Raw genomic sequence first — 26,104 nt, 5'->3', positions numbered from 1 at the left:
TTGTAAGCTAATCAACTATATCGTTCTTGGAGTCTAGAAACCAGAAGGTTTGCATATAAGCAATGTTAATCTCTGGTATCACTACGGTCGATTACGGTTTTGGTTTACAAGGCTGCCGTTTCAACCTTACCTAACTTAGGATATTACGTTGATTCTACAAATCTACTTACATCTTTAAGGAGAGATCTTGAATCTTACTGACATTATGTAGAAAGTAAGTTCTAAGCATATTTAACCTAAGTTGAATAAACATTTGTCTATAAGAAAACAAATCTGAATTACATTTTTCATCTTCTTCACAGCGAAGAAGAATTATCTGAATTATTCCTGCCGTTTCAACCTTACCTAACTTAGGATATTACGTTGATTCTACAAATCTACTTACATCTTTAAGGAGAGATCTTGAATCTTACTGACATTATGTAGAAAGTAAGTTCTAAGCATATTTAACCTAAGTTGAATAAACATTTGTCTATAAGAAAACAAATCTGAATTACATTTTTCATCTTCTTCACAGCGAAGAAGAATTATCTGAATTATTCCTAGCATAGTTTCTTAACCAACAATTAGCTTATTACAATCCTACTAAAAAGTTATTATCTATCTGGGGTTCGTGCCCAGATATAGATTAAAATAGATTCAAATATTAATAGTACTATAAATGTTGTCTTTTTTTTTCATTTGAACTTAACAACTTATTATGCTACAATATTTTTACAAAATCTACAAACAAAATATTTGAAGATTAAACCCGTTCTAATCACGCGAGTTACTTTTAGAATGTAAAATCATATATATATTTTTCAAAACTATTCGCTATCAACGATTAACTGCTACTTATAAGTGCTCTTCGAGAACCTAATAAGACGATATTTCACCTACTTAAGTAAATAAGTAAAGACATTTAATTTTGTATAATTATAAATTTATTATTTTTATACAAAGATTTTAATTGCAACACACTTTTTATTTTTTTGAATATCAGTTTCTGTTCGTTCCTTAAATATAAATTAAAAATAATATCTTCATGGATATGTATGAATATATATACTAAGCGTTTGCTTGTTAGTTGTTGTTGTGGCTCTCTCAGTTAAACACTAATTAGTTCTAGACTAATTATAAAATACAAATACATACATATATACATTAAGTAAAGGCGATTAAATTACAAAAATGTTTCAGCTTCGCTAAATGTTAATTAAAATAATTAAATTTAACATAGAAATGTTAACTTTTAGCATTTAAATATTTAAATATTTACAATTTCAGTTTATATCTCAATATATTTTATATTATATTATGAATTAATAATATTAAATAGCCTTTATGAAAATTATTTTACTCTGCCACAGTTCCAAACCTTTGCCTTCTTTCACTTTTTCGATCAAGAAATTGAGTATTTTGTTTAATATAAATTTCCTAATAATTTTTTAATTATTATTTCGAGTAATTTACAACGAGTTAACAATTTTTAATTATTATTTTGTACACATAAACTTTTAATTACTTCCGTTGTTTGTTTATTTTGCATTTCTTTTTGTTTTCCCATTTTTTTTTAAATTTTATTCATTATCTTATTACTCTTAATAGGTTTAAGTATATATTTCTTTCATTTAATAATTCATATAATGTATATGTATTCACTTTGATTTCCGTTTGACTCGTTCGAGCTCTGCTTCGAACTCGTTGCGTTATCAAAAGCCATTTTATGGGTCCAACACAAATGTTCAACCTTTTGAACCATTTTCCTCGATGTAGACATTACCGGGCTGCAATGTCTTCAGCAGACGCCGTTCATGTTGTTTAACCGATTTTTCTGAAATTTAAGAAAACGTTCATAAAACAATTTAAAAAAAGTATTGGTTGTAATGGAAAACCCTATTCATATACTTCTTATGCATCAAAAACAATTTTTTGGCGTTAAAATTCGTACAAAGAAATTATTAAACTACTTAAATACCTAAATTAAAAACAAGTATACAGAAGAAGTAGCAGTTCTATATCTTTACTAGAAGAAGTAACAATGGAACACTGACTAATTCCATTAAAATGTTAAATGTAACAGAAGAAGATGAAAAGAGCGAATATCATCTACTCTAACAACTAAGACTACTCAAAACTTTATAATTATGAGATGCTGATGTCAAATAACATATCGAGCTATAGTAACAAATGAGGATAATTTTGAAAATAAAAAGTTATGAAGACAATTTATCTATAAATGGCATAACAATGGATTAGCAAATAGTCCAAGAGAATGGACAACAACAGTAACCTAAATTTACCTATACCACCAACGACCACCGTGTACAAACTTTAAACGCAACACTGCTGTTGTCAACTACCACCTGTTCATAGACTACTGTAAAAGTTTGAGCAAGGTGCAGACATCTAGACAGTACTCTTGGATTAAGACAATGCACGCGTGCCCATATGTACAGTTGCCATGGTAAAATTCATAAATTAGCTATGAACTCTCACTCCGTATAGCATATTCTTCTGATTTGGCCCTTTGCGATTATATCTTGTTTTCGAACTTGAAGATAGGTTCCACAGTAAGAGATATAGGTCAGATGAAAAGATCAACACTAAAATAAACGTTTATTTTGAGAACGTTAAGCAAACCTCTTATATGAAAGGGATAAGAGAAAAAATATAGGAAAATGCTACACATAGACTCATATATATGGAGCTAAAAGCAAGCTATGTTGAAAAATAAACACTAGATTACCGGAGAATCGATCATTGAATTGTCGAACTGAAGGCAGACTATCTGAGAGATACTTCTTGTTTCAAAAGCGACCGGATATACATTCGGAAAGTAATTGATAACATCGTTAAACAAGTATCGCTCACCACTGCAGTAAACGTTTCACTAATCAATAAATTTAGGAAATAACAAATCCATGTAAGCACAAAATTATAACATCATTCCAAACACTCCATAGTGATTAAAGCTAATTTCTAGTTTCAAAATTACTGTATCACGGCTAACTGAAGCATTATAATCTGCATCTTGTGTTCGAGGTATAAGTCACAATGGAATGGAATGTATATTTTTTTGTCATAAATAGAATTTATAAAACATACATCAAATTTTACTACTTAAATATTAGATTAAGAGTTCATTGGACAATTTTTCTTGTAAAATTTAAAAAAATCTCATTTGCAGCCACTGTTTTTAAAAAATAAAGTGATTCTTTTTTCAATACTAACTTCTCATAAATTTGAGTCCAAAAACCAACAAACATGTTTTGGACAAGGATGCCTTAATGCCACACATTTTGACGTACGCTGTCAGGTTAAACAGACAGTTTACAGTATTCTTTTGAAATATTTATAACCCTTCTTTGGTGAATATTAATGACAATAAATTTGCATATACCAAAAAAAATAAACCAAAAAAATATGTTATTTAAATACAAAAAATCAAAAGAATTTGTTGGAGCATACCAAATTAAGCACATTATCCAAATTGCAATCTGTATAATCGAATATGAAACTGTTAATTACAAGTCCTGAACGAGGGACGTTCTTGCCTCATTTCAAAGACTGGACGTCTTATGTTCAGTTAGAGTCCATTGTAGCCCACAGATCTACTACGGTTGCAGAGCTCTTCACCATTAAAAGCATAAGTTCCTACAACACACTCTACAATAGTTGTATATATCTTGAATACCTGAGTAAATTTAATAGAAAAGTCATATCAAATATTTGTGCTGAAATTTTCATTTATTTCTGATAATATCATTTGCAGTCACATCAGTATGGATTTTTGTCAAAAATAAGTGAACGTGATCTGCAAAATAATACGAATATCTTTCCAAAAACAATAAACAAAGTAATGAAATTTGGAGAAAAAGATACTTTAAACAAAACAGAAACGTTCACAGTGATTTATGAGGCAAATGTGTGGCGAATATAATTCACTCACACTTATTACCCGTGATATTAATGTTGGTTACAGCAGTTAAGTGGGTAATGAAAAGGCTACTCCACTCCTTTACTGCTGAAGTATTTATAAATAACTGCGAAAATAAAGGAGAATCAAAATTTTGACGCGTCAACACGATCCATAAATCACGCGTCAATAAGCCTCGAATTAGTAATAAAAGTTCACACTAAGACAATTGAAGGCAACTTGAAACTGACAAGCAACTAGCGATTGCCTGAAGTTGTAAAGGAGCCAATTGCAACTCTCACAAGCAAATTTTACCAATCAATTGAAAAATTAAAATTATACACCACTTGATGCTTTCGCCTGTAAATACATTTTTTTAGTGTGCTAAGTTCAATGGCAACTTTTGATGAGGTTTTTTTGTTAAATTGACTAGACGACATCAGTAAAGGCGCCCGATTCGCTGCTATCGAAAGCTATTCAACTTGAGCGGCACCAGAGGCAGCCAAGAATAATTTTTAAAGTACTGAAAATGACTTTAAACGCCTTACGAAAAACAGTAAAATCTTTATTTATGGCACGAATTCATTTAACTTCATTAATATGCAAATTTTAACACTTTCCACATACGAAACTTCTTGAAACGAAGCACCCCGTAGTGAACGTATGACGCCCTCACTATTATATCAGACATGCCCTGGAAGGGTGCTTAAGTGCTTCAACTAATGTCATACACTAAATAAACACAAAAACAATTAAATCCGACAAACACATTAGATACTTTAAGTATTAGTCATTGTTGTTGGTTTGTTCGTGCCACTTTAAAAAATCTATTCTTAAGTGGATCTGGCATTATTTTCTAAACTATTGAAATGGAAACAATAAAAAGAAGAAGAAATGGAGAAACTACCTGTAAGTCAATACGAAGAGGAGAGATATGAGATATAAGAGTATAGAAAAAAATCGTTTGCTCAGTCACCCACTGTTTTACAACATTTAAGTGTCAATGTGGCAGCTCCAGAATAGAAAATGTGATCAAGGATTTTAAAAATACTACACATACACACACTTCTCCACACACGATGTATGCATTTCGTTTTTTCTTTTCTGCATTTAAATATACGAAAAATTATTTTTAGATTCTGTCATTTTTGTTTTCAATTTTTATGTGTTGGCATCATTTATCTTGGCATTAGCTAATGCATGGAACTTACCCGGTAACAACACATGTTGTGGCTGAAATGTCGTTGGAACCCTTAAAGCGTCAGCATTGCCAATGAAGAACGTTCCACCCTCAATACTTTGTACTTCTGCTAATTTTGCCATAAGTTTTGTTGATAATTCTTCCACATCTGCAATAGTTAGAGAGAGAAAGAATTAGGGAAAAGAAATAAAAATTAAAAAATAAAAATCTAGAAATGAAGTCATTAACAGAATTCAATACCCTTTTTTATATACTATTATACTTGCTAATAGAGAAATATTATAGAAGCATAAATTATATAAATTAAAGATAAAATTAAGCATGTAAGATTAAGCATGTAGCGGATAACAGTAGTATTATAACGACGGTGGGAGCACAAAATATCTGTAGTCACAGTACTCCGCTTCAGTACTCCTATCACCTTGTGTTTCCTACAACATTCCTTCCGTCTTCACGGTTTCTCACAACTGTTTTAAAATCATATTCCAAGTGATGTCAAATCAGTTTCCACACCAACAAGCCACTAAGGGTTCGAGAATGTTATTATTTGTTGTGTGAATATGCGCAATATTCACACAACTTGGCGGTTTCTCTCATTTTATTAAACAATAAGAAAAACATATTACACTGCAAATTAAACAATATAATAAGTCAATTATCATGTATTTGAGAGCATCGGAACCACGGTCTATCTTTGCTAAATTCGTCAATGAAGGGCAAACCGAATAGCCACATATAGCTCTTTTGTGCCTAAGACCATATTTTGCTCTTTAGAAATTAGGCACGGGACACTTCATTAATTTTGGGATTCACAGCAAAGATTTTTAGATATTTAAATGCATTTCATTTTCTTCCTTGTGAATTGGAAGTTAAACTTTTGAGAGCTCGTCCCTCGAAAGAGTAAAAAACTTTCAAACAATTTCACAGAAAATATTAAAATACCATTAAAAATCTAAAGAATATACAAAACATTTTCAATCTTCTTATAAACAAATTAAAATTAACAATAAAAGGAAAAAATTAAAAAAATAATCGGAAGGTTGATTTTGGCTCAATGCCTTTAAATATTGACGCAGTTTTCCTTCCATGTTGCTTTCATTTTTTTCCCGTTCGCTGTCCGTCCGTCAGTTTTGTCCGTTAAAATGATTTTGTGCAACGTAAACAAAATCTTCCATTCGCACTGAGTTAATTTATAGATAATTTATTTATAAACTGACTATCTGAACACTGATCGACTAAACAACAGCTATGCCAAAGTACTGCAGAATATAACAGTTGTTGTTGTTGTTGTTGTTGTCGTTGCCGTTGATTTCCTTATAAAAAAATTTATTTTCCTACATGTGCGCGTGCAATAGCTACTATACACTCTGCCACGGCTGCGAAGGTTCCTGCAAACAATCTCAGTGGCTGTGTGCGAAGCTATAAATCTGTGAGATATTCGCATACGCGTCCATAGGTAAATTGCCGATACGTGCGTACTCAATCTAAACATTTCTCATATACTGAGACCGTAAATCTCAAAAGAAAAAACCGTTCAAAATGAAAAAACAAAAACATATTTTGAAATTGCTTTCAAATTTGCGCTGTTCAATTATTTCAAAATTATTTTTATTAATTTCACTTTTTTATTTGTTAAACAAAAGATACGAAATACAAAATATGAAAATTAGCTTAGCAATCAGTGTTCAAGCGTTGTTGTTGTTATTGTGTTGTTGCTGATCCATGATGAGATCTGTGTACTCGGGTATGTTCGGCCTGATTCTCAATGGGGTTCATGGAAAAAGGAAGTTTATTTTAACACTTTCTATCATTGCGAGATGTTTGTGGCATTCTGTTTTTTAAACTTTGTAATATTTTATGTTCTTAAGATTGTTCTTTTTAAGTACTGCAATTAATGCGAACATTAAACATGTACGATTTTGGTATGGACTTGTTCGCAAAATGTTCTGAACATTATAAACTTGTTAAGTAAATATTTGCGCAACGCATTGGCCACGCCAAACTGAAGGAAAACATATTGGGCACCGAAAAGGCCAACTTTAATGGGATCTTGTATGTATACGGAAGGGAAGAAACATTTACTTAGAGCTTTCAGTACGATTTCTAACTCAGGATAGTTATTACATATATTAACATATACATACCTACATTAAAATTGAATCGTGTCGTTTTATTACGTAAAAGTCGTATTAAAGATTTAAGATTAAACATAATTTTCATGATACCAAAGTTACGTCCTGCTAGAGTGCCAATAGCAATCCATTTCATTAAAGTCTAATTTAGACCCGAATCAATTATATGTCATACCGCAGAGTAGTTTTAAAAGACGCCAGCTGGATGTTGAAATTTTGGATAGAGATGCTCCTATTCTAGTCTGAAAAAGCATTGTGTTATATTGAAATAACGAGAAATGTCTAATAAACGTTTAAGAAAGTCGAAACCTATACTACACACCTTCAAAAACAACAGAACATGTAAGCATAACTGTGACAGTGATCGTTGAAAGAACCTGTATCCGCTCAGCATGCCTACCTATTAGCCATTTAGTACTACAATCGTATTAAACAGTGAGAAGTTATCATGAAGAATGAATACTTTATCCATTTTTGATTGTAGGCGTGACATATCTTAACTAAAGCTTTATAGAATTCTGAAACTGATATTTGATATTGATGGAATTTAACTACATTTAATTTTTATTGTATAAGAGTTATTGTAAATAAATTGTAAAAACAACTTTTTAACTTATAAGAGATAAAAGAGCAGTTTTCTGAATAAAAATGCTCGCATATATTAATGTTTTGAAAGAATTTTCATTACAAAAAAACTTAACTTTTTGCACTTTAAATATATTAACATCAGTTATGTCATATGCCATCAGTTATGTATATTTTAGAATCAAATTTTTTAGTTTTGGATTCGCAACTATCCGAATTTGAAGTTTATAGTGTGTAAATATTAATAAAAAAACATTATTTCTGTGAAGTGTTATGTGCTGTAATAGAAAATAATCACATTTTTTTACTTATAATAGTATAAAAATAATATACATCGTTCCCTACTACATTGACTAGTCACATCTCACTAGCATGATGTTAAAAATCTATATTTGAAACTATATTAATACTTAATCCATATGAAGCTTAAATGGTTTATTTTTAAATATAGATAGAACTAGATCAACTTTTCTCAAATTTTCTCAAAATACTTATCGATCTTAGCTATTAATATTGTATAAATATTTTTTATAACGTTATATAATATAAATTACTTTTGAAAATAATGTTATATGTTATATACTCGTAAGCAGCGATTTATTTACATACTTATATATTTATTATTGTGCTATAGTTATGCTTCAAAAGGCTTTACACATTTTTCAATTAAAATGATATCTTGAAACTATTCTCCAGCTGTGCCAAAATTCTAAATCATTCGGTTAAAATGTCTTTCTAATTTGACATACACAAATAACGTAATCCATCAACATTAATTTTACATCAATAAACTGTACTCTTTCGTTGTGCCACATGTATGCAGCACATAAGCACTCCGATGCCACATGTCTATTTTCAGCTCGAATAAAGAGAACTCTTTGCTTGATAGGTTCTTAGCTATATTTAGAACAGTGAAATAGAAAGAAAAAAATTACAAGAACAACATACTACTTCTTCGGCATAACCTAACCGCAATGTCAGGAAACAGCTGAGCAATAAATTTTTTAACTCTTTATTCCACTATTATTTTAAGTATCACACATTAAAGTAATAACGTAAATGACAACTTTTCCATCAACGGTGCAGCTCAACCCCACAACTTTAATTGTCATAGCGTCAAATACACAAGATTTGATTACGATCACAATCTATACTATATGCGCTGTCGCGATCAGTGTGATCATCGGCTGCATACAACATCGATTGTTAGACGATGACGACTTCCGATTGCACCCATTTCATTTTCCATTTCCTCATAATTCGATTTTTTTCTATTTCTTGAGTATATCAAATTTATATCAAGAGGTTTACCTACGCGTCCATGTATAAGTGACGCATGATATATGGGCTCTTCGTCGTGTGTCGCTATGATGTTTCCCTTCTTGTTTTTGTAATAAGATCATTTTATAGGAAAATAATGCACATAGCACACATTTGTGACATTATTAAAATAGTTTTTCTTTTTTTTAGGATACAAGCATTTTCTTGCTGTGGTTTGTGGTTTGTGGTTTTCGTGAGTAATTTTAATTTGTGGCGATTGCGTTTTCCAGCTCGTCCGGAAGCAAATTTTCATTCATTTTGACTGGCATGTTACCTTGTAGTTTTTTATAGTTCCGCTTTCATACATTATTATTTAAATTTCATTATATTTCTGTTATTATACACATATATTGTCCTTGAGTTAAAATTCTTTTCAGTTCAAAATTGTTAAGGGCGTCCGTTGTCGTTTTTGATGTACGTGACTTTTGTTTCCTTATTGAAAAAGAAATTCTATCTACGTATACATTTGGATATTTCATTAAATTTTTTTTATATGCATTTATGCAATATATAATATTTGAAATTTTCCTATAAATTGGCGTTATTATTGACATATTTATTGAGGATCTAACGTTTCCGTTTCTATGAGGAATTTTTTAAAATTCAACTTTCGTGAAAATTTCAAGCAATATTATGTTTATGTAGGTATTATGAAAGTACAGGCACTTTTAAATTTTTGAATAGTGTTTTTTAAAATTATAGAAAAAGAAACTATATAAACAAAACTTACAGAACATAACAGACAATAACACAAATTGAATATATAAACCGCTCCAGTCGTAATATCTAACATTTTTTTTCATTTTCGTTCACACTTTTAGCTTAAATAAATTTGGAAATTCATATATTAACTTTTTATATTTTATCGCTTGATTACTCAAACGTGATTTCAAAAGTTGGCCTTTTCTGAACTGCTGGCTTTCTTTTCACAACACATTCAAAACTGGTTTAGTGCGTTAACTCTAACGTTGGGGCTTTTGATGCGTTCTACCTACTGAAAACTAAGACGAACTCTTCATAATTGAAATGAAGCTATCTTTATAGTTCGCTATGCTGGAAATTGTTTTGCAGACTTCTCTTCATAAAGCTCATGAGTGATTTCATTATTCAAAAATCAATCATCCTTTCATAAGCAACAACCTCATTTTGAAAAAGATTAATAAAACTTTTAATAAAATACTACGCATCCATTTATAAACAACATAAACTTTACCAACCAACACCTAACACTTGTCCGATCAGAGGCACCCAATAGTGTTCATCAACATAAGAGACGATCTTTTTAATCCAAAATGATTGCCTTTCAAGTAAATGAATCAATTCCATATCAAAACAGCACATAAATTATATAGAAAATTCAAACAAAAACATTGTCTACACCATGAATGAAAAGTCAGAACGGAAAATATTAGTTTTAGTGGGTGGAAATGCACATTTATCTTAAGTTCATATTTTTTCACATGCTCCGGCAAAAGTCAAAATTTACAGAAAACAATTCCAACAACTCGAAATCGAAATAATAAAAATAATGTAAAAAGAAATTTTGTTTTTAAAATAAAAACAAGAACCCGAACGAGAATAAACCAAAAAACAACATAAATAGTTCTAGTCTTCTGTGAAAAAACAAGTGAACAGCTGGAACACGAAGAAATATGATTTTTTAATAAACAGAAAAGATTAAAAAAGATTTCGTTGAAAAAACAAATCGAGACTGTTCACGTTGTATTAAGTGCTTTGGAAAGCAACTCCCACTGAACATGCGAAGAATTACTAAGGTGCAAAAGCACAAGCCACTGTGCCTGCAGCATGTTGTTGCTATTGGCATGTGTGGGTGTCTATAAATAACGCGAGTTGTTAGAGGAAACTCCAATGACTTTGGCTGTTCTCTTCGTCTTATATATACTCCTTAACTAAACACTAGCGTAGTCTAAAACTGTAAGGTTCATGTACGAGTACTTGAATTTTTTTTTCGCAATTCATAATTTCAATCTTGACAATTTTATTATATCGTAAATGTTTGATAGGAAACCAAATTTTAATAACAAAAACATTTATTTCGCATTTTTAATATATGTTGTTGAAGGTTTAAAAATTATTAATTACGCACAATGCTCCATTTTAGAATATAAATATATTAATATTATGTTATGTTTATAATTTTGTTATAATAGTTGAGTTTCATATAAAAATAGTCCGACATTGGAATCCAGTATTTAACTTTATGAGGTTTATAGTAAGCTTATCTCACTTAAGCTAAATGATCTATCATGATATTGTTGAGAAATATCTTCATATATGTCGTGAGCTTGAAAATCATGTTAATGTTTTAAAAAAATTTCGATATTATTCAGATGAGACTAATTTATATAGAGCTTCCGACATAGTACTGCACAACTGTGATATTGATTATTTATGTGTAGATAGGTGGCGATAAATTGCGGCAACCCAACCAGACAGGCGTTACATTCGAATCCACAGCAAACTCGGCTTAAGGATGTCGGTATCATAACGTATGCCGTTGAGACCCTATACAATACGTAATTATCATAAACACAATGATATGTTAGTAAACCCACAATTAACGGACGAATACATTTTATAAGGACAGCTTTATAAAAAATTAAGATAAACCAGCTCTTGCAAAGAAAACAGTAAATTGTCAATGTCTTCTTTTTATTGTTTTAACTAACTTATCTGGGTTTGCATTTAACAAGAATGTCTCTATGTCCTAATTATAATTATAATTGTGAAACCATAATTGAAATTTTACAATCGTAACTTTAACCGAAATTGGCACATTAACAAACCACAAAGTGGCGTCTTACATCAATTTTTGTACGTGCGAATTATGATTTGCTACTACTCAAATATTTTTTATAATATATTTAATTTTTTTTGGCATTGTCAGATGTGTGCACATTTTTTTGAGCACGAAACACACCCAATTTGTTTTAGATTTTACTTGGAGATAGCTTAGTTTTGACCAAAAGTTGCCGCCTGAATATTTTGATGTCTGTTCTACTTCAGCTACAACACAAACTACCAGCAGAGCATAAATTTTTATTAATAATTAAAAAAAGATTTAATTTTATATATACATATGGTATATGTATCTACATATATTGTATAATCTTGGGACATATTATGTGGAGGGTGATGTTTGAGGGACTCCTTGAAACGAACGCATTCGGTGTTTATGCTAAGCTAAACCGAATCGTTTTAGTATCAGCATCTAAAAATTTTTATGTCTACAGAATACTAAGTGACCCGCAGGCAGGCGGCATGAAGCCAGGTTATGCAGACGAACTACGACAACAACCTACAGACCTTTTCGATACCGAACACTGAACATTGAACACTGATCACCGCAAAAATAACGCAAAATAACTCAAAAAATGAAAAGTTTTCTACGTAACTAATTAATTATGCCTGTCGCAAATGCGTAAAACAGCAGCAACAGCAGCAACAGCAACAATAAAAGCAACTCTGGCAGCACAAATTGCCACATGAACAACATTTAAATAATAGCAATCCAGCGGCAATTCCACTCGCAGGCTACGTAGTATTGGCAATGAAAATGTTCTTGCTTTTTCTGTGCGATTTCTATAGAAAAGTTGCGCTCCTCTGACAATTTTGATAGATATTTTATATAAATATATGCATACGTAATAAATTAATAAATCCGCAGATAAATAAGTTTTTATGTCTTTTCTAAATATAAAAAATGTTTACTGTTTGATTTGATGTTACCCATGCCACATTGATAAAAATGATTTACTTTAGACGTTTATCTCTTGGTCGTTCTGGTAGCCCTGCGCGTGAGCAAGTAAAATTTATCCACGAATTATGGCAGGAATATTAATTTCTATCGAGTTGAGACTGCCTTTCTGTTACCTGAGCGTAATGGTATCTCTACGATCTTGACACTGAGAATTGCTACTGTCCATTGTCTATTTACACTCATGACAACCGAAACTACATTTCTATGACATAGGACATTTGTTGTTTGTTTACATTTGCAAAGGCAAGAAAAAAAATTTTCCAAACAGGAAAAAAATTATTGTGTGAATAATGTGTTTATACATATATATCTATGAATTGTTTGTCCATTGGATTTAATTGTTATAAATATGAATTAAATGTGAAGACTTATAATGGATTAAAAAACTTCAAATAAGTGGATGGTTATTATTGCTACGCTTTTCTAAATAAAAATCTAAATATTACTATATTACGTTTGTATTTATCTGAATATGTGTGTTTATACATACATACGAATTCAAATATGTATAATACCGAATCTACAAGTTTGGTATTCGGTAGCAGTTTTACGATTGCAATTAAGCTCATAAACCCATAAAAACCACGATTAAAAACCACAAATTATGGTACACGTTTATATTATAAAATCAATTTTTCTACCGCAATCATTAAAAATTGTTGTCATAAAACTTCACTGAAGTCACTGCTGATTTTTTTTTAAATAAAAAGTGTAAATACTTTTATAACAAAGGCGCTTACCTTGATCCAAACGTCGTTCCATGCGCCGCCACTGCTTCATGTGTTGCATCAATATGCATGCCGCTACTATGAAGAATAGCAAGCAAGCTAGTACCGCTATGAATAGAGCTCCAGTCTGCCAATCCAATGAAATGGACTCCTCGTGCAATTGCAATAGCTCTTCCGGTGTTAGTTGCTGCTCCATATCCAACTCCTCGGACTTTCGACGCTGAAATAACACAAGCTTATAAAAACATGTTAATACAAAGTAAATCCTGTTGACTAACCTCTTTCCAATTAGGCTCTGTTTTTGCTAAAACAACCCAATCTATTTTTAGATCGTAAATAGAGCCGCAAATAGTATCCCGATGTAATTGGCATGGCCGTAAAGGTATCATTTCACCCTGCAGTTAAAAATTTATTTACATATTAAGAATAAAGAACAAAAACTAGTGTTCGTACTTGACACACTGTGCAGGAAATGCACTTATCTTTCACTGGATCCCACCAACTTTGCGAGTCGCACGGCGATGCGGTACAAATTGAACAAGTGCCGATGAAAAAAAATAAAACTATATAAACAGTTAACGTTGTGAGATGATAGCGGGAGATTGTTGTTACAGCATTTAAATAAGAAAACGCAGGTCGTTTTAATCGATTGCATTTCCTTCTATTTTGGATAATATTCGCAGAACAATTGTCGTCTACTGTTGTGTGATTTGCGGGGGCCTCAAAATCGTTAATAGTAAGTTGGCTAAATCTTTTTCGTCTGCTTCGTGATGTGTTGGCTTTTGAATAGTAATCTTCCGAAATTTGCCAAGCTAAACGTTGCGCCGTTTGTATGCTAAGTGGATCGATTAGGGGTGTTGCTAATGGGGGCTCTGCCTTACCCGTTGTAGAATATTTATGTGTTGTATATGTACTTCGATTCGACATAATCTGCAAATATAAGAATGGTATAAACATTTGTCATCACAAAAGACCCCGTTCTTAAAATATATCTAAAATTAAAACGTCTTTATTAGTGAAGTTTTCTCAACTGAGAATTAACCATTGTTATCATATTATAGATAGAAATAATATGAATAGCTTATACACAAGCTGTCATGTGAGGGTTAAATTTTCCCATGTGAACTAGTTTTATTGACGCCGCTATCGCCTTAGATTCGAACTTCGAACTAGTGTAACCATCATGACAATAGTATCACATAGATATTTAACGAGTACTCAACTTCATTGCAATTGCACCCATAAATAACTTCAAATCAAATGGTGTCCATTTCAGCTGAGAACGTTAAACGTTTTCCCAAACACATTAAAATGCAAATTCAAATGAAGTCTTCGAAATGACATTGCACTCTTGCGTCTGTGTAACACAGAAGAATGAGGGCCGAGGGTCGTTCTCTTGACATTTCTGCGTCAAACTTTGAGTGAAGCATCGTTGAAACAAAAAGATGAAAGTACAGATAAATTCGTTGAAATCGTCAACATGGCGGTGGTACGCGCATTTTTTGTTACTAATTTAATTTAGTTTAATTTGTGTGATTTCGGTAGCGATGATACTCGCTATCAGTTGAACAGATTTATGTTTGGGTATCTATGGCTTTCGGTTTTATTTTAGCATTTGTTGCCACGTCACTCGCGTACTAAGCAAAAATCCACTCAGCATAAATCAAGAAATAACAAAAAAAACGAAAAAGATAGAAAAAGAATGGCATTTGCAGTCAAATTGCCGGTTAACTGTTATATTTATTCAGTTGAACTGCAAAAATATTGCCAAAAGGGTAAAAATTATTAGTACAACCTGAGTTGCCTAAACTGCCCGAAGTGAAGCTCTGCACTTTTCATAGTGTGCCGCGCACAGTGTTGCATATTGAGTCGTGCAAATCGAGTAACTGACCTCACAATACTGAACTGTGCTGCTGCTACTGCTACTGCGTTATGGTGATGGATTTCCCCGTCCATTTTGAAATGAAATTGCGCGCGCACATATATGGACATCCACTTAAGGCTGATAACAGTGCTGATCACTTAGCATAGCAGGCCAATTGTCAAACGTAAAATAGCAAAAAGAAAAAAGAAAAAACTAGAAAAACTGCACAGCAAAAAAGTCAAGTCACATTTCAATCCAATCACAAACAAATCGCTTGCGATCATCATTTTCGTATTCAAATGAAAACGCAAACATTGTCTCTTGTCACTGCAAATGCTCGGTGCGATCGGTTTTACAATTTCTAAGCGCATAATGAGCTTCAGCTTCGACTGCCTAAATATGGCGGCACTTATACGAATCTATCAAGCAAGTGCTACAACTACTTCCGTTTGACGATTCATTGACGGTTCAACTTGCATTTCAGTAACCTAAAGCCGCTAATTACGGGTAATTTTAAATATATGGAAAACGTCTTTTTATAGTTGCTATAATATTACTGCGAGGACTTGAATATTACTTATAAATAATTCTCTCAAAATCATATATTGTAGTTGTTTCAAATTTTCCAGAAAAGGAAAATTGTTTGATTAAAAAGAAAATAGATGGATGCTGAAATTGGGAAAAAACATGTCTTATTGATAGTGGGTATTCAAGCACTTCTCTATTTCTTCTGCTAGTGTCAGTTAAAGAAATGGATGGACACGAAAAAATAAAATAAGAAGAAAGTGTTATTTTCAAAAAAAAAAAATAGTAGATTAATTCAAAAAAAAATTTTTTGTGGATGCTCTCTTTGTTATAATATAATAAATAATTTAATATATGCGCATTCACACTGCTTGGAATTTACTCAAATCCGCTACTGAGTGTTTGTGTAGTGAACAAAATCGCTTGGAATTGCTTAACGTTAGTTACGTAGGGAAGGAAAAAATATAAAACATTCATTTAAAATCCACTAATTCGAATACAGAAACAACAACAAATATATCTGAACCGAAGTACAAAATGTGAAAACAACAGGAAGAAATGTTTAATTAAAATTAGCCACAATGACCACCACCGGCACTAAAAACTGTCATCGTCGTCATTGTTTTTGTCGCGATATTATCAACAGAAACATCATGACAACGCAAGAAGAAGAAGAAAAAAAACACTTTAAATATTTTTACGCACAGGTCTTTGAATAACTGTTATTGTATTAAATAGATAATCGATTATTATTTAGAAATTAAAGTGTTGACACTTTGAAGTCCGATGACTTCAATTCTACCACGCAATCGATTAGTTGGCTGTAGGTACATCGAAAGTTAAGACGATCGCGCACCAGTAGCCTCGCAGAGTGCATTCATTAAAACCACTTTACTGATGTAATTATTTACAGTAAAACAAAAACAATTATTTTAAATAAAAATAATTTTTTTTTGATTGATCAATTGTTTACAATTCTTTTGAGTTTTGACTCTGCAAACGAGAAAAAATGATCAAAAACTTGTCGTCTCTTTGCACTTTTATTGTATCTGACGTGACGGTTTTTTGCTTTGAAAATTTTAATATTGGTGAATAATTGAAACAATGGGAAATTGTTTTCAAGGTTTCAATTTATTGTTGTGGCTTTTAATTTATAGTATTTTATTCTAACCGTCTATTAGTTTTAATATCTTGCGTACTTCGTATGTTGTCTTAATTGCAAAAGAGTTGAGACTTACATTTCCTCTTTATATTCAGATACTGTTCCGGTTCTGTAAATTTTTACTTTACACAACTGTCTGACACGTGATGGAGTGACATTGCTTGCTCATTTTTTTTTTTATGTATTGACTTAAATGGCTCGTTTTAGTCTCCATATACGTACAAACCCTATCAACAACATGGGAACTGTTACATATCAAAGATAATGTAATTACATGCACATAAATATGAATGTACATAGGTAACCTTAAACATATACGAGAGTAGAAGTTTAAATATTTATACATACATACATATTGTAAATGGCTTGGAAACTGTTAGGAAAATTAATAGCTAAAAATCTCACTGATATGTCTCATTAAAACCAAGAAACTGCCAGTACTTAGGAACCACAATGTATGCAGAATTGTGTGAAAATAATAACATAATAACGTACATAATAGAATAATGAACAATTCAAAAGCATTTTATCCACTAAACTTAACACTTTTTGAAGAAAAAAGGAAACTAAGAAACCTACGGCTTACATTTGGAAAACGGCCCTCGAACCATTAGCTATAGCTGAGCTTGGAATACTTCGGTTTCACTTGATATCTCTAACGAGTAAAAAAATTTTTAATTGAAATAAGTACAACAATTTTGATGAGTTGCCAAACATAAATTTAGAGAAATTTTTTAAGAAAATTGTTGGAAATTTGTTGTTCTAAAAATAATAAACTACAAATCTGAGTACTCTTGAGCGCGCTTTTTGCCCCGCCTCTGCCGCTTGATGCAACAAAAAGGGCTAAAACAACAAATTTGAAGTAAAAATCCAAAAATAAAAGCACTGTCCCAGATGTTGTAGTTGAATAAATAAATTCATTGTAAAATAAAAATTAAATTGAAAAAAAAATTAAAAAGTGGGAAAAATGAAAATAGCAGAGCACAAATAAAACGAATTTGTAAACAAAAAATTTAATTTTGAATTTTTCTGTACACATTAATGAAAATTGTTTTTTAATCATTTTCTCGTTTTATGTTTTTTTGTTTTTAATTTTCTTGCTGCAACGGCAGCATCTTTGAGATGAAACTGCTGCGCGGCAGATGCGGATCGTCCTCATATCGCAGGGGCCTCAATTAGCGCTACATAAGCGCAACAAGCAGATTTAATCGTAAATTGCAGTCACTGTCAGCGGTCTCAGTTGAAAATTTTTGTTGCCCGTCGTCGCGTTTTAAATAATGCATGAGTATTTGCAACAATGACAGCAACAACAACAACAATATGAAATAATAATACTTAACATACGAGTACAACTAATCCCGCACCATCTCTGACATAATAATTTAAAGCTACACGAGTGAGGGGTTCTCCAATCCATTTCAAATTTTATTTTTTGACTTAGAATTTTTTATAGTTCAACATATTTGTTTTTGACGTAAGGTTATTTACTTTTTAGGTGAGTAAAATATATCTGTAATTGAGATGATTAAATATATAGCTCAGAGAGATAGATAGACTGGCAATGAGACCTGAAATGGGTGAGATCACCTAAGAAAAGGAAGGGCGCATAACAGAACGAATACCGCACCGATACGCATTTCACACTCAATTTTGTTATATATCTTTCCGATAATAAATTCTATTAACCAACCAGTATTGACTTATCGAATTAAAGAACTTTTAATCTAAAATAAATCCAATTGATTAGGGAGGAATAATTTAACAAATTAAATTATATTATATGTTAGTTTGAAACACCTACCTTTATATTTTTAAAAACAGACCATAGACCGATGATGTAATTTCATGGATATATAAACAATTTTTATATTTGTATTTACGAAAAAACTACAAATTTCATTTATTAAATTTGCAATAATTCAATATAGACCTTATAGACATCTTTTAGACCTCATTTTCCCATCCAAAATTATTAATATTTCTAAACTGGGTAGATGATATTATAACATTTATTGTTAACACTATTAGCGGACCCTACTGGGACCTTAGGACTCCGAACCCTATCATAATCCAAACTATTATTTTTTGTACTTTTAATGCAACAAATTTCATTGCCTTTTTAATAGAAAAACTTCGCGTAAAACACGCTATAGTGGTTAAGAAGTTTAGGCCACTCTATTATATGAAGCTCAGCACAGTAGACGCCGGCTTAAACTCCGCTTCTTGTTGTTCAACCATCTGTATAGTTGTTATAGGAAAGAGAGGATTGTTAAATAAATTAATTTACTCACACAAAAATAAATTATTTTATATATATATATATTTTACAAAGAGGCCTAACACACTATAAATTATAGAAATAATCAGTATAACTAATATTCAATGGTAGTACAATGTAGCAACTAAGGTACTCATTTATTCTTTAATTCTTTCATTTTTATTATACACATAGATTACTTTCGAATATATTGAAATATATTCAACGTTTAAGTACAAATATGTGTGTATATATAATATATCATTAAAGAGAGCATACCGTACATTAAAACTTATTGAATCGAACTTTTTTTAAAATCGTGTTTGCCGTCTTTAATTTTTATTATACACATACATTGTGACCGAAAAGTTTTCGGAAATTCTCATTTAAAATTCGCGCGCTGTATATTTTTCGATATTTTAAGTTTATGTAGTTTGGCAGCACTGTCCTTAATTACTATGCCAAAAATGAGCGCGATCTGTCAGAACAGTTCGTTTACGGCAGCTGTTGAAACCAGTTCACCTCAGTAGTGCGTTGCGAAAAAACAATGGAAAAAAATATTGATCAAAGAGTTTGCATCAAATTTTGTGTTTCGAACGAATTTTCGTGTGCAGAATCGTTGCGAATGCTACAAAAGGCTTATGGGGAATCAGTTTTATCGAAAACTCAAGTTTATGAGTGGTACAAAGCCTTTCAGGACTGTCGTACGACCGTCGAAGACATGCCGCGTTCTGGACGACCTTCGACCTCTACCACCGACGAAAACATTGAAAAGGCAAAGGAAATCGTGTTCAAAAATCCTCATGTGAGTGTTAGAGAGATAGCACGAGAGCTAGGCATCGGTCGTGAGATGGCTCGTTTGATTTTGGTGGACAATTTGTGTATGCGACGTGTCAACGCTCGGCTTTTTCCGATTCACCTCAATTTGTTCCAAAAACACCATCGTGGACAGGTCTCGTTAGACATGCTTGATCGTGCCAATTCCGATCCAACTTTCATGGAACGCATCATAACGGGTGACGAGACATGGGTCTACGAGTACGACATGCAAACAAGCCAACAATCATCGGAATGGAGAGGAAAAGACGAGCCGAAACCGAAAAAACCACGCCAAAGTCGCTCGAAAATCAAGGCAATGCTGATTGTTTTCTTCGATATTCGTGGTGTGGTGCATCATGAATTCGTCCCTGAAGGACAAACAGTCAATAAAGCCTATTATTTGACTGTTTTAAGACGTTTGCGTGAAAATATCCGCCGTAAACGGCCTCAATTGTGGAAGGATAATTCATGGATTTTTCATGACGATAATGCTCCCTCGCACCGAGCCAACATTATCAAAGATTTTAAGGCCAAACATTCAATAAATACCATCGAACAGCCACCGTATTCACCTGATCTTGCACCGTGTGACTTTTTCCTGTTTCCCACACTCAAATTACCACTCAGAGGAACGCGTTTTGAATCCATAGAAGACGTAAAACAGAATTCGCAGAGGGAACTCAAAGCCATACCGGAAAGCGCCTATAAAAAATGTTTTTATGATTGGAAGAAACGTTGGCATTTGTGTATCGCTTCTAATGGAGCATATTTTGAAGGAGATAAAATAAATATTGATGAAGATTAAGAATTTTGCGTTTTATTTTAAATTTCCGGTCACAATGTATATTACTTTCGAATATATTGAAATATATTTAACGTTTAATTACAAATATGTGTGTATATATAATATATCACTAAAGAGAGCATAACGTACATTAAAACTTATTGAATCGAACTTTTTTTAAAATCGTGTTAGCCGTACCTGTGGGGACTTTTAGAATAATGTTTGGAATTACAGAAGAAATGCTTATACATAAATCTAACTTTCTTCAAATTTTACCATAATACAGTGACTTGATTTTCTGCTCTTCAAACAATAGCCAGATGAGCAAAAACCCTAGACTGCATACCCTCATTCATAGGTGTGAGCTATCAAAGCGAAAAAGATTTAATGAGAAAAGTCTGTTTGAAGTATGTTTACTAAACAGTCAAATTTAATTTGAATAACAAAACGAAAACAAATTTTTAGAGTCGCCAAGACGTTGAGAATGGAGACCCATTCTAATGGATTTATGCATTTCAATGTTATTTTGTTCCATTAAGGCTATTTTTTGTGTCATTTGGCAGGCTGACAGAACAAATTATTTGCAAATTTATTATTTCGATTAGTACGAACATAGCCGCGCGCACTAATTAAAATTTGCTGAAAATATTTGGTTTTTTGCCAATTAAAATTTGTGTGTAAATACAAAAAATTTTATGATACGTATCTTTTCTTTTGTATCTCGATCAATTGATTTAGGTGCTGCGATCAAGTAATTGAGATCGGACTGAAATTTCAAAAAATTTTGGCTACTCGCGTGGCAGTAGCTATGGATTAGATAGAATTATAAATGGTATATAAGGAACAAACCATTAAATTTAAGTTATTCCAATTAATATATGTATAAAAATTTATTTGTGTAAATTTCTTTTAATTCGAAAATATTTAAACAATTTGAATGCCACACTGTTTTCATTTCAGAAAATTGAACTTTTACATTCAAATGGGCTAGATACACCTCCGCCTTGTTTGTGTGAGCATCGCATCGTGACATGTGGCAAAAGATTTGCAAATTAGTTCCAAGTCGTCTTCAGAATGCTCGTTTCTACGCCCGCGAGCAGTTACTATGCTGGTAGGATTACTACGATTTTTCCGTAATTAAGCAAAACGTAAACTTACAAAATCCTGTAAGAGTAGTACACTCAAAGAAAAAAGTGAACACTGTAGGTTCTAAATTAGGTATTTCGAATGTTTTTAATGAATTAATCAAACTTAGAATGAATTAATGAATAAACCTATTACTTTTATCATCACAATATACGAGTTGAATAAATATGAGATATCAAAACTAAATAAAAGCTTAAAGCTTTTATATCTGAGAGGCTATTATATGCACACATAATTCTATTTGCCAGATATTATGTTAAATTTGAAAAACTATACCGCTTTTTTCATTAATGTATAATGTGAAGGCCTCTTTTTAAATAATGATTTAACACATGATCTTCAGTTTTGTCTAGAAAATCAAATATAATATATGTTATCTTGTAGTTTGTTTACTTGCCAGATTTGTAAAACTACTAGATATCTATGAAAAGGTAGTCTACGATACGTACACAAACAATGCATTAGTAAATCATTGGGATGATTTTTTTTAAAACTGTCTGAACTGTCTTTTTACACCAACAGCCTTAAACTATCCTAGTCAAAGTATTAATTATTTATACTGTTAAAAATACAAGACTCACACTTGTCATGCCCATACTTTAATGTATATTGCATAACCGTGTGCTCTATTACGACAAATATTAAACATATGACTTCTTATACTGAACTTTACTTAAAGTTTTGATGCTGTTCTTCCGCTTTCACATTCATAAACACTGCATATGATAATCTCTCAATACTCTGACATATTTGATAATATTGGATATTCTAAAGCATAGAACGTTCAAAAACGAAACAAAATTTATTATCAATAATACACCCCTGAAAAATGTTTATCCTTATGTTTTAAAAATGAAAAAAATCAAAATTTGATTTATTTATTTATTCAAATAAATTACGTCCCATACATATACGAGTATAAGAGGCGTATGCTAAAAAAACTAAAAGAATCTGAAAATTCCCTAACACATAAAAACCTCAACTTCAGATTTAGACATAATTAGTCCATATTCAATAGGTTAAAAATAAAATTGAAATTATTTAGTTCTATACTCTTTTGCTGAAAGTCGTTTAATGCTTAATCAGTGTCTTGCCATTATCAAAACATTTAGAATTCTAGAGATGATGCTCAATAAATATATGCAAGCTAAATAAACTCTATAAGATTTTTTTTTGTGTGTTAAACAGAAACAAACGGAAACGACAAAATGGGAGACAATCAATATAATCTATAACAGCTAAACGGTCTAACTATCGGAGCAATTATCGCTTTTCAATATGGGAGGAACCTTAAAATGAAAACTATTAGAGTCTATGGTAAATACAAATTAAGAGATTCATCAACAGTCTTTAAAGACACCTTGTACTGATCAGAGAGGATATCAACATGATCACTGGATTTGTTTTATGGTACAAGAAAGATACTGTTTTAGATGCTTTTTAACAAAAATTTCAGAGACCAGTATCTGTCCCTTCTAAAAATAGAAAATGGATATCAAAACATTTGAACTCATCATATGTGAATGCTCAAAACTGTGTAGTTGAAAACACAATTATAACTCATGCGACCCAAAATAGGAATTAATTATTTCAAGCTTTGCAAGCAATTAAAACTTTTCTGTGACTAAATTACTATAAATGTCAACAAAACAATTTTTTTCTATAAAAAATAAATATAAATATAAATAAAAATAAAAATAAGATTTAAATGGTCTATCATCACAGTTGTTGTTATTTACAGTGTAAATTAAAAAATTGAAAAGCAAAATTATATATGATGTTCGACGATATTAATATAACGTCTATATAACATGGTTCTTAGACAATTGGAGGAAAAAGTGTCAGCTAACTTTGAATTTTGACTTTGAATTAAAAAAAAAACCAATGATAAATAAAAAAGTGCTATCTAATTGCACTAAAAATGCAATAAAAATGTGAAAAAATTTCTGTAGAAAACATATTTATTTCAATGTTAAAATATACTCTTATTGGTATTTTTCAGACAAGCATTTTTATACTTGTTAATTATAGACAACAGATAACTCATAAGTATCTTCTATAAAAACGAGTGAATACCTCAAAGAGAGAGAAAGAGACACCGATATTTTAAAAGCCATACTTTATCCATTTATTGAGGGCCTAAAATCACATTTAAGAGTATTAATCCTTAAATATAAACTAAATATACTATTCACAAAAAAAAACCCATATTTTGAATATGTTTAATACAACAATAAGCAATATCAGATATATCTTACTTGTTAGATAAGTAGACAACTCGATAGAGTTAATATGGCAAAATGTTGATGTGGCAATGTATATACCATCGTTGATTTCTAGATCAAAGTTAAAACTTTAAATCGTTTTTCAGTTGTAAAGTTTGGAATGAGCTAATCTCCGAATTTTGAATCTTGGCTATGCTTCTGAACGCTATTAAGTATTTTTATTATTAGATATAATTTAATTCTTGGCTATTCCGCTTTAACACACTTCACTACATCATTCACAATCACTGAAAATCAGTTCGTTTTTCGCCGATGCGAGATACCGCCGTCGCTTAATTCAAATTGAGTTTACTGAATACACATTCACTTCGAAAGCACAGTAATTGACAGCAATCATAATGACGATGATGAAGTTGATGGGGATGATAATGATTGTGGTAGCACAGTTTCTTCCCCATATATAAAAAATACATAAATCAATTCATTATGACCACAGATTTATCATGCATCATTAAGGAACTGAAACTAGAACTTGTTGCATTCGATAACAGATAACAAGAAACAACACAAACCAAGATACCAAGATACGTAGATGCGAAGATACTCATCAACTGCATTTAACAGATACACATAATCACTTAACAGATACACTTTTGTTCAGCGAACAGTGGTAATCCTTTTATTGCAGTTTATTGCATTACAGTCATTGGCGATGTTTGCCATTTTTTATCTGATGTCTTTTAACTTCTGCACTTTGTTTTTATAATCTTTTTTGTACAAAATTATATTTTCGCTTCTATCATTTTTAACTTCAATTAAAGCGCAATGTTCGCAGATCAAAGGAAATCTTTGTTTCTGATTTTTTAACCTTTTTTTATTTAATTTCGTTATATAGAAAATTTTTGATTTAATTTAATTTTTTTTATTTTTCGATTTATTTTTAAATTTGCACAAAATTTAATATAAATTTTCCAATAACTTATGGCGTTTGTTTATTAAATGTATTTAGAATAAATTATGGTAGACAAAATCTTTCCAACTTACTTTAATTAAATTAATTTTATATAATTCGAAATTATAAAATTTAAAACATAATATAATTTTGAACAGTGTTAGTATATATAGAGTGTATAACTTGTTTCGCAAGTGACTTTATTTACAAAATTCGATCTCTCCTCCGTCGAGTTTGAAATAAGACTGAAGTGTTCATTCAACAAGTCTTCGCGTTTAAAGTAAAAAATATTAAGTACACTATCGTCTGTGGGATCATTATTTCACACTGGCAATACTTAAATATTATTCTCAACTTCACATAAGCGCAGTGTATCCAGTAGATACATTTTTCAAAATGTTTTCGATATGCAATTTTAGCGTCAAACATGAGAACCGTGCTAAGTGATCTCTCTAAATATATTCAGTCAGTGTTGAACATGAAAGAAAAATATTTAAAATTTTAAATGACTGACACAACACTTGATTTCAGTCGTCTTATGTATATTTGCATTTCTAATAAATTAATTCAAAGACTCAATTTAAATATAATGGCGAAATTTATATGTCAAGGAATAATAAATATTTCATACTTGGTATTCTTTGCAAACTTTATTTCAACATCTTTCATGAATTAAAAAATTATGTAAAGGAATGACTATAGATCTGAAAGATCGAAAAATC

At 31.2% G+C, this 26,104-nt stretch overlaps 1 protein-coding gene across 2 annotated transcripts; it reads right to left on the bottom strand.

The window, feature by feature from the left end:
- Positions 1-1,571: 1,571 nt before the first annotated feature.
- On the bottom strand, positions 1,572-25,640 carry LOC119671963 (tumor necrosis factor receptor superfamily member wengen). 2 transcript variants are annotated; one of them, XM_038082877.1, is made up of 6 exons: positions 25,475-25,640; positions 14,102-14,578; positions 13,927-14,043; positions 13,661-13,868; positions 5,113-5,250; positions 1,572-1,816 (listed from the first exon to the last, which is right to left on the bottom strand). In XM_038082877.1, exons 2-6 carry the CDS (start codon positions 14,573-14,575, stop codon positions 1,728-1,730), a joined length of 1,026 nt encoding a protein of 341 aa, XP_037938805.1. In that variant the 5' UTR covers positions 14,576-14,578; positions 25,475-25,640; the 3' UTR covers positions 1,572-1,727. The 2 variants fall into 2 exon arrangements, with proteins under 2 accessions (XP_037938805.1, XP_037938804.1); XM_038082876.1 differs by lacking the exon at positions 25,475-25,640 and adding an exon at positions 24,464-25,216 and having other exon boundaries at positions 1,728-1,816.
- Positions 25,641-26,104: the final 464 nt, after the last annotated feature.

The sequence above is a fragment of the Teleopsis dalmanni genome, chromosome 1, assembly GCF_002237135.1.
Source record: "Teleopsis dalmanni isolate 2A chromosome 1, ASM223713v2, whole genome shotgun sequence".
Taxonomy (NCBI): Eukaryota; Metazoa; Arthropoda; class Insecta; order Diptera; family Diopsidae; genus Teleopsis; species Teleopsis dalmanni.
This window is presented reverse-complemented; position numbering and strand designations above follow the sequence as displayed.

Bases quoted from the DNA above. Each gene is read 5' to 3' on its own strand.
- LOC119671963 (XM_038082877.1), bottom strand. From the start codon at position 14,575: ATGTCGAATCGAAGTACATATACAACACATAAATATTCTACAACGGGT. The intron at 14,044-14,101 runs GTACGAACACTA...TTTTAACTGCAG, and splicing joins TTTCCTGCACAGTGTGTCAA to GGTGAAATGATACCTTTACG. The intron at 5,251-13,660 runs GTAAGCGCCTTT...TAACTATTGCAG, and splicing joins GGAACGACGTTTGGATCAAG to ATGTGGAAGAATTATCAACA.